This window comes from Choloepus didactylus, chromosome 25, assembly GCF_015220235.1.
Source record: "Choloepus didactylus isolate mChoDid1 chromosome 25, mChoDid1.pri, whole genome shotgun sequence".
Lineage (NCBI taxonomy): Eukaryota > Metazoa > Chordata > Mammalia > Pilosa > Megalonychidae > Choloepus > Choloepus didactylus.
The window spans coordinates 3,287,994-3,297,250 of record NC_051331.1 but is presented as its reverse complement, the minus strand read 5'-3'; the positions used below and the strand labels follow the sequence as shown (position 1 = coordinate 3,297,250).

Here is a 9,257-nt window from a genome sequence, read left to right as displayed (position 1 = left end):
GCTATCACTGAGCCTAAGACCCTCACTAACTTGCGGGCTGACCACAGGGACCCCCACAGTGATGGTGGGTTCTCCCAGAGGCCAATCACAGACATTATTCTGTGGGCCATTGGGAGCCATGGAAGATGTTTGAGCAAGAGAGGAACCAGGGTTAAAGACAGACTTAAGGGACAACCTTGAGGCTCCAAGTCCAGGAAGAGGAGATCCCAGGGTGGTGGATCCATTCCCCTGGGCCATGGGTGCCCCTAGACAAAGACTTTGTGTATAAAGTAGGAGAATGGCTGCAGCCCACACCCTGTCCAGGACCCACAGTTCCCTCCCTGTCGTTGCCAACGTCCCCAGTCATGTGTCTGCCCTTCCTAGTCATCCCATCAGTTGTCCCCTTCCCTGCCTTCAGAGAGTCTCCTTCCTCTTATCCCCTGTGGCCCCTGATGCTGCCCAAGCAGCTTGGCCAACAGATACCAGCTGGGTCTCTACTGTGTGCCAGGTGCTCCTTGTAATAACACCTCTAGATTTTGATTCTTTGTCCCTTTACCATGATGGAATCAAAATAGCTCCAACATTCCTTTTCAATATGAAGAAGTTAAGGTGGTCACTGCCCAGATATCCCTGAAGATAGAGACAGGATTAAATGAGAAAGAGGGGTAGCAACTGAAGAAATATGATTTAACAAAGGATTATGAATACTGAATCTTTATTTTGTGTGTGTGTGTGTATATATACATATATATATATATGTATATATATGTATGTATATATACATATATATAGTTACTAGGGTACTATAATAGCTAGAAGGAAATAACTGACATGGTGGAACTGTAACTCATAATATTCTTTGAAATTGCTCTGTAACTACCTGTCAAATAGTACTTTGAATGTTATTACTTTCTTGTACATGTTTTATATCTCACAATAAAAATATGTAAAAAAAAAAAAGAGGTTAACTTTCCCTAAATAGAGAAATGCTTCCAAGATAAAAGTATAAATTCACATTCATTTTATCTCTAGGTTTCTACTTTCATTTTAGTAATGTCATAAATCGTCTTTGTCTTTTCAGTTCATTTATTCACTTAATAAGATTGGAAAAGTATTGAGCTTCTAGTTCTGCTTTAAAAATGTTGGAAAGTTAATCCAAATAACTGAGCTTGCCATTAATGGAAACAGAAAGTCTCACATGGGATTCTAAATTGTCCTGACCTGGTACTCTACTTGTGAATGTATTATGAATGACAATTGTTAATTGAGTTTATAGATTTCCAGACCACAAAAACCCGTATCAGTATCTGGGGGAAGAATTGCACCCTACCCAGAGATCCTGGACTTTGAACTGGTTGGTAGTACCAGTTGAAATTTGGGCTTGATTCCATTAGGGATGTGATATGTTCTATATATAGGAAAGAGGGTATATATTGTATGCTTGAGTAGCTAAAGGGATGGACTGTGTCAGAGAATACTCATTGTGTACCCTGAGAGGCATTCTATACCCTTTAAAGTCCATGATTTTAGCTGGGTACATGGAAGCCTGATACATTTGTAATGAGATTCATCACAGATTACACTTGAAGTGTAATTGGATACAGCACAATTTACACTTGAAGCCTTCCTTGAAGCTAGAATGGCTGTATCACTGTGTCCTCTCCCATATGGAGAAGATTATTTTGTGGTAATTCTGGGGTCTTTCCTTAAGAAGAAGCTGAGACAATTAAAAATAAAATACTTTTATCTTGGGGGCATTTCTCAATCCAGGGAAAGTTAATCTCTCTGTCCATTCTTCCCACCATCTTCTTCCTGCTGGTTGACATACTGATGTGGCAGCTGGAAATCCATCCTGGGCCACAAGGACAAATTGTGCACCTTAGGGATGGTGGAGTAGAAAGCTGGAAGCAGGCAGGATCTTATGGCCACAGATCCACCACTCTTTATAAACATTGGGGTTATAGTGTCTGTCTGCTATTTATTTACTAGCTGTCTGGCTTGGGAAAGTTTAAGCCTCACTTGCTTTTACTACTTTATAGCATTGCCTTATTGGGCTATTGTGAAGATTGAATAAGCCAGTGTGTTTAACATGACTTAATCTGTGTACAGTAAGCATTAACATTCATTGGGGATGATTTCCCCCCTCCTTTTTTTAAGTTTTGATTTTCTTTATTTATAATAGTAAATGTTTGGCTGCTTGGGTATTGTGGCTGAGATTCATTTATCTCCATCCCTAGTCTGTTGACCACCATTTGGGATGCTTAGACGACGGGACATAAGTCTGTTCTCAAGTTTCACAATGTCTACATGGGACCCTGCCTGGAGGAGGATTTGGGTTTTGTCCTTATGTCTTTTCACCTCTGGTGGTACATCAGAGCCAAGCCTCACCATACCCATTCATTGGGAAGTGTCTGGCATGTGTAGAAAGGAAGATGCTTGTGTTTCCTAGGAATACCAGAATTCTCACTGGGCTGAAGACTGGCATCCATCTCCACTATGAAGTTTTTTTCCCTATTTTTCAAATTGTGAACTTTAACATATATACATAACAGTGATAACTTTCAATGTACAGTATCACAAGTAGTTAGAGAGCAAATCTCAAGAATGTCATGGGTCACAGTTCCACAACTTCAGCCATTTCCATTAATGTAAAATATAACACACATATATAAAGGTGTCATCTCTCTATGTACAGCTCAACAAGCAGTCATTAAGGTAATTTCAAAAATTGTTATGGGTTTCAGTTCCACAATTTCAGTTCTTTCCTTATTATGCAATACAAGTTATATATAGAAAGGTGAAGACCTTCAAGGCACAATTCAACGAGCAGCTATAGAGCCAAATCCAAGGGATGCTACAGGCTACAGTTCCACCATGTCATTTACCTTCTTCCAGCCATTTCAACACCCCTTGTTGTTGCTACTCCTTCCTCTCAGTTAATCTCTTTCTCCGTCTTCAGGGGCATCTAGGCAGTGTTGTAGAAATTACAAAAGTTAAATAAACATAAATTTTGGGAACTGTGGCAATCTGCTGGTAAAGACAACCATCTTTACATTATTCATTAAGTTAAAAATACTCCCAGTTATATCTGAGGAAGTACAAGAGACTGTGATGTGACTTTGGCTCAAAGCTGAGAACTGGGGAAAAACAAAAACAAAGCAAAAGTATGTCCCAGAGAATCTCTATCAAGACTTTGATCTCTCCCAGATGTTCCGTGGAGGCCACGTGGGTCTGCAATGGTGAAGGGAGGGCCGAGGGGGTGGGAGGAGCGATGCCTCCTTCAGCACCAAGAACAGCGGCCGGTACCCGCGATACAACACCGGGGCCTGCAGGGGGCGCCCGAGTAGATACATCCCTTAGACACCTGGAGCACGGAGTCCAGGGCCAGAGCGCCTTGCTTGGGCAGACGGAGTGGAGGCGGGGAAAGATTACTGGCCTTAAAATAGGAAAGGAAAACCGCAAAATGAAATGCAAAAACACTTAACGTATTCTAAGCTGAAAGTCAGATATGTTTTCCTTTGCTGTTAGACTTTTTACTTAAAATATTTTTATTTTACTAAAAATGAAGTGTATTTATAGAAAAGATGAAATTAAGTGAAAGAAAATCTCCCTACAATTCCGATGTGTAAAAATACTCACTGTTAATATTCTCTTGCATATCCTCCCAGTTTTTAATTTATATGTCATCTTTTTATATGTAAATATCCCTATTTACTCATAAATTTATTCACATGTAACTTTTTTGTTAAAAAATGCAATTTTACCATGCAACATTGTATTAATTTGGGGTTTTCATATAAAAATATAAGCTGTGTATTAAAAATATGTACTTACAATTTATAATATACTAACATCTTCTCATATGTTAAGTACTCTTATGAAATGTCTTTTTTCATCATTAAAATCTTTAAATGTTAAATATTGAAGCCACCCAATTTTTTACTGTGGTAAAATGTATATAACATAAAATGTACCATTTAACCTTTATAAGTGTACAATTCAGGAAAATTAATTACATTCACAATATAGTGCAAACTTCACCACTATTTCCAAAATTTTTCATTACCTGAACAGACACTCTGTACCCTTTTAGTAATTGCTCTCCATTCTCTGCTCCCCCAACTCTTGGAAACTGCCCAAATATCCATCAACAGATGAATGGATAAACACAATGTTATGTATACATCCAATGAAATATTATTCAGCTATAAAAAGGAATGAAGTTCTGATACATGAATGAACCTTGAAAGCATTTTGCCTGGTGAACTGAGCCTGACACTCTATTTTTTATAATGGCATTATGGTAGAAAATAGTTTGAACATTAATTTTGTCTCATTTTGCAAGGATTATCTTTATATGTGTTGATGGCTTCTGATATCACTGCTAATTATAAATTAAGTTACTCTTGAATGTATAACTTTTGGTACAGAAATTTCATTTTTTATGGCCATAGACACACATATACATGTTAAACACATTTTGTATAACATGTATGGCCTGGAGACCCTCACAGACCCTGACTTCTTTGTCCTCATAACAGAAGTAGATCAATGAGAAGTGGGAAGGCAGCATCAGCTGTCCCAGGTAAGAGCTCATTTCATCCTCACACCAATCCTCTTGATTGGAGATGTGAACTCACCTGTCCAAGGTCACTCAAGTAGAGGTGGATCATGGATGAATTTGGTCAGCTTAGCTTTAGGGGTTTTGCCTCAAACCTACAAAGAAAGCAATTTTCAAAGTGTGTCTCCACCCGAGGTGCATCACCTGGAGAATCACCCAGGACTTATTAGGGGATACTCTGACAGGCAGTGCCTAAATTTTAAATGGAATATTTTGACAGATAATATAGTCACTCAAATAATAAAATACAATAAATATTTATGTCCCTCATTTGCCAGATTCTTTATTTTTCAGTAAACACTTTCATTTTTTGAGTGTCATTTCATAGTAAATTTATGCAATCACGTTCAATGCCATTTAAAAACTATATTTAAATTTACATACATTAAAATGTGCTCTATTTGGTGAACAGTTCTGAGTTTGAAAAATGCCTAGAGTTGTATAACTACCACCACCATAATCAAAGTAGAAAACAGCTTCGTCATCCACAAACATTTCCTTGTGCTGCCCCTTTTTGTAGTAAAAATCTCCTTGCACTTTTTTTTTTAAGTTTCAGATTTTATTTATAACTTAATTGAATGAGATCATCTCCTCAGTCTAGCTTAATTTTCCTTGCTATGAAATAATTATTTCACCTCCTTGGCCTGGGGGTTGGAGAAATCCATAGACAAGGTAAAAGTAAAGAGCTGCAAGTGAAGACGCATTATTACATTGTCCCAAATACAAACATGAAACATCTTTTCTCCTTGAAAGAAAGACCCCAAGGCCTCCATTGCACTTTTATTTGAATGTGATATTTGGGACAATTTTCCAAAAGGGCCAATATTTCCCAATTTAATCTGAAGTCATTATAGAACAGCAACAAAACAGTATTTGGGATTTCAGTTTCTCACCCTTATCATTAAGACTCACTGCCTCCCATCATCAATATTTATTGAGCATTTACAGTGTACTAGGCACAAGAGAACATATAGAAAACATTGTCTCTGCTCTTGAGGAGCTTACATTCTAAAAGAAAAAAAATACACCTCTTTAAAACGGTATTTTTGTTTGGTGTTTTCTGCAAGGTACTGAGGAAAAAGTCTGTAGGTGAGCTTTGGGTATAACTTAGCCCCATCATTATTTAGAGAATAGAGGAAGAAGGAGGACTTAAAGGCAGACAATGACAGACAATTCAAGATAGGTAGGGCTTAGAGGGAGATAAACACAATCTCATCAACCAAGGAGAGATTTGCTGCAGTAAATAGGATGAGGGAAAATAGTCTGTGGGATGCAAAGGAAGGAGAGTAGTATCTTAGACATTTGAGTGGAGCCAGAAAGATCATGCGGCCTTTTTCCAAGTACACGGCCACCAAGTAGGAATAGTTGGTGACGGGACAGAAGGCTAAAAAAGGAAGGTAATCCTGTGCACCTGACAAATAGAAGGAATAAAGGATCAAAACTAAAGGCAGGCTACAAGAGTATCAAGAAGTTCTTAAAAACCAATAGTGGAAGCACAAAACTTACAGTTAATGCTACCCAACATCATGGTAGGCCAAGAACATTGTGGCTTGTGGCTTCCTAAGTTAGAAAATGCCCTATCCAAAAATTTAAATGAAACACATTACTTTTATCCAATTGACAACCCCCCACCCCTCAATAGAAATTGTTGGGGGGGTGGGGGGAGGAGGAATGGAAAGGAGAATGGGACATGGTTGGGAATAGTAGTTACATGAGTAGTATTTTTGTTATTATGATAAATTTCTTATTTAAACTTGGTAAAAGCCCATTAGCTGCCAAAAGGGAATAAGGAATAAATTCCCAAAAATGTACAATTTTTTTAGAGAAGTTTTACAACCAAAAAACTAATTTACATGAAAAGCTGTAGAGAAAGTAGTTGAAAAATCCATTCATAAAACTTTTATTCCACTTACATCAACTTAATACACGTGTTCTTAGCAATTATGCTTGGATTGTTCAAGAAAATTTCATAAGACATTAAACAAAGCTAGCCATCATCAAGTTATTTCCCTGTTAACTATTTTTACAGCACATGCATGTTAGGCAAGTATCAAAAAAAAAAAAAAATCACAAAAGCAAAAACCTAAAAAAAAGTTAAATACATGGGTTTTTTGTTTTACTGCTGTGCTTGATATACACAAAGTAATGGATATCAAGCAACTCATTTTTACTGCATCGTTACTTGTACATTTGTTCTTAGGTTGCCTAAAACAATTAAATACAAATAAAACGAGTGTAGCAAAAATAATGAAAGCAAACAGCAGGTAACTTTACAAATAATGGAATGTGAACCGTTTCTGCCCTTCTTCAGAGTAAATTGGGTCACAACTTTTGTCTAAAGGAACATTTCTGCAGCTGTAGTCAAAGGTATGCACATTGAGACTGTGTATTCCACAGATACACATGGTTCAACATGTAATATCTGTGGGGTATCTTTTCTACCACAGCCTTGAAAGTGCTCTAAACCTTAAAGTACCCACAATAACTACACTTGTGACTGAAACCAATTATCCCTTTTATCCCCCACTAGGACAAACCAGTATGTAGGCAGTTTTCTTTGCTTAGACATGGAAGCAGTTTTAACACTGGCCCTTGTGAAGCCACAATGTACCAAAAGTACTATGCCAAACATTTATAACTTGTATAAAAATTCCACTTCCCCATATTGGCCACCTCAAGATGAAAACAGATAACTCTCTAATGTTAACTGGCTCTACTCCCCTAATATTAAACATAAAAACCACATGGGAAATACAGAAATTCAAATAGAAGTAACATAAACCTGTCATAATCGTAAACAAAAAACTATTTGTGGGACAGCATGGATGACAAATGGTCTACTGTGTAAATTTTAGAATGAGGCAGACAAAAGTTGGAAGGCCAGTTAATTTTCCCCTCCTTCTCCTGCTTCAGTTTCATCTCCTTGAGTATCCGATGTCCACAATGTCAAGTTATCTCTCAGTAATTGCATTATTAGCGTGCTGTCTTTGTATGACTCTTCACTTAATGTATGAAGTTCAGCAATGGCTTCATCAAAAGCTGTCTTTGCAAGAGAGCAGGCTTTCTCTGGGGAGTTCAGAATCTCATAATAGAACACAGAAAAGTTAAGGGCTAGACCCAATCTGATAGGATGCGTAGGTTGCATTTCCTTTTTGCTGATTTCAAATGCTTCTTGGTATGCTTGTTGTGACTGATCCACAATCCCTTTCTTGCCATCACCAGCAGCAACCTCAGCCAAGTAGCGATAGCAGTCTCCTTTCATTTTCAAATAGAAGACTTTGCTCTCTGCTTGTGAGGCATTGGGGATCAAGAACTTTTCCAAAAGAGACAGTACATCGTTGCAGATATCTCTGAGCTCGGTCTCAATTTTCTCTCTGTATTCTCGAGCCATCTGCTGTTTTTTCTCAGCACCTTCCGTCTTTTGCTCAATACTTGAGACGACCCTCCAAGACGACCTACGAGCTCCTACAACATTTTTATAAGCAACTGAGAGAAGATTCCTCTCCTCATTGGATAATTCAGCTCCTTGCTCAGTTACAGACTTCATGCAGGCTGCCATGTCATCATATCGCTCAGCCTGCTCGGCAAGTTTGGCCTTCTGCACCAGCTCATTTTTATCCATGACTGGATGTTCTGTATCTGGAGTAGGAGGCGGTGGACAGACCGGGCTCGGCAGTCTCTGTCCTTGCACTTTTAACATCTGGAAACCACTGATCTGTCCTCCATCCCTAGAGTTTTGTTATGTAAATGCCTAAAGGAGATACTATGATATGTAGCCTTGAGGTCTGACTCCTTTCACTTAGCATAATGCATCTGAGACTCACTTATATTGCGTGTGTCAATACTTTGTTGTTTTTATTGCAAAGTAGTATTGCATTGTATGTCCACCAGCTGAAGGATATGTGAGTTGAATTCAGTTTTTGTCTTTATGAATAAAATGTCTATGAATATTCACACACAGGTTTTTGTGTGAACATCAGTTTTCATGCTCTTGGAATGTTATTTCTGGGTCATATGATAAGTGCATGTTTAGCATTATAGAACACTGCCAGAATGCATCCTAAAGTGCCTGTTACTCCTATGAGTAACATATGATAGTTCTCATTGTTCTACATAGCTGTCAGCACTTGCTTTTCTCAGTTTTTCTTAAAAGCCATTAATATAGGCATGCAGTGTTATTCACTACAATTTTAAATTTCATTTCCTAGTAACTAGTGATGTAATCATCTTTTCAAGTCCTATTTGCTGGATATAAGCCCTGTGTCAGGTAAGTGATTTGCAAGTGCTTTTTCCTAATCTGTGGCTTAGGCTTTCATTCTCTCATGTCTTTCAGAAAGCAAAAGTGTTAAATTTGTAGGAAGTACAGTTTTTCAACTTTTCCTCTTTTTTTGGATTATGCTTATATATTTTATATGAGGACTCTTTGTCTAACTCAAGTCACTATGATTTTCTCCCATATTTTTTTTCAAACTTCCGTAGTTTCGGATTTTACATTCAGGTCTATACTCTGTTGGATCCTTCCCACTGGAAAACAATTGATGCTATTATTCTTTCAAACTTAAAATTCCTCCCTTGGTCTCCTTATCCCACCGCCAGATGCTCCATTTCTTTCCTTCACCATGCAGTGAAACCCCTCTAAAGAATGATGTGTACTTGA

The 9,257-nt window shown here is 37.9% G+C and overlaps 1 protein-coding gene across 1 annotated transcript; it reads right to left on the bottom strand.

Annotated features, from left to right (window-relative positions):
• Positions 1–6,936: 6,936 nt before the first annotated feature.
• Positions 6,937–8,252, bottom strand: LOC119520426 (14-3-3 protein zeta/delta-like). The gene has a single exon (XM_037818272.1). It carries the CDS (start codon positions 8,220–8,222, stop codon positions 7,485–7,487), a length of 738 nt encoding a protein of 245 aa, XP_037674200.1. The 5' UTR covers positions 8,223–8,252; the 3' UTR covers positions 6,937–7,484.
• Between the last annotated feature and the right edge of the window lie 1,005 nt (positions 8,253–9,257).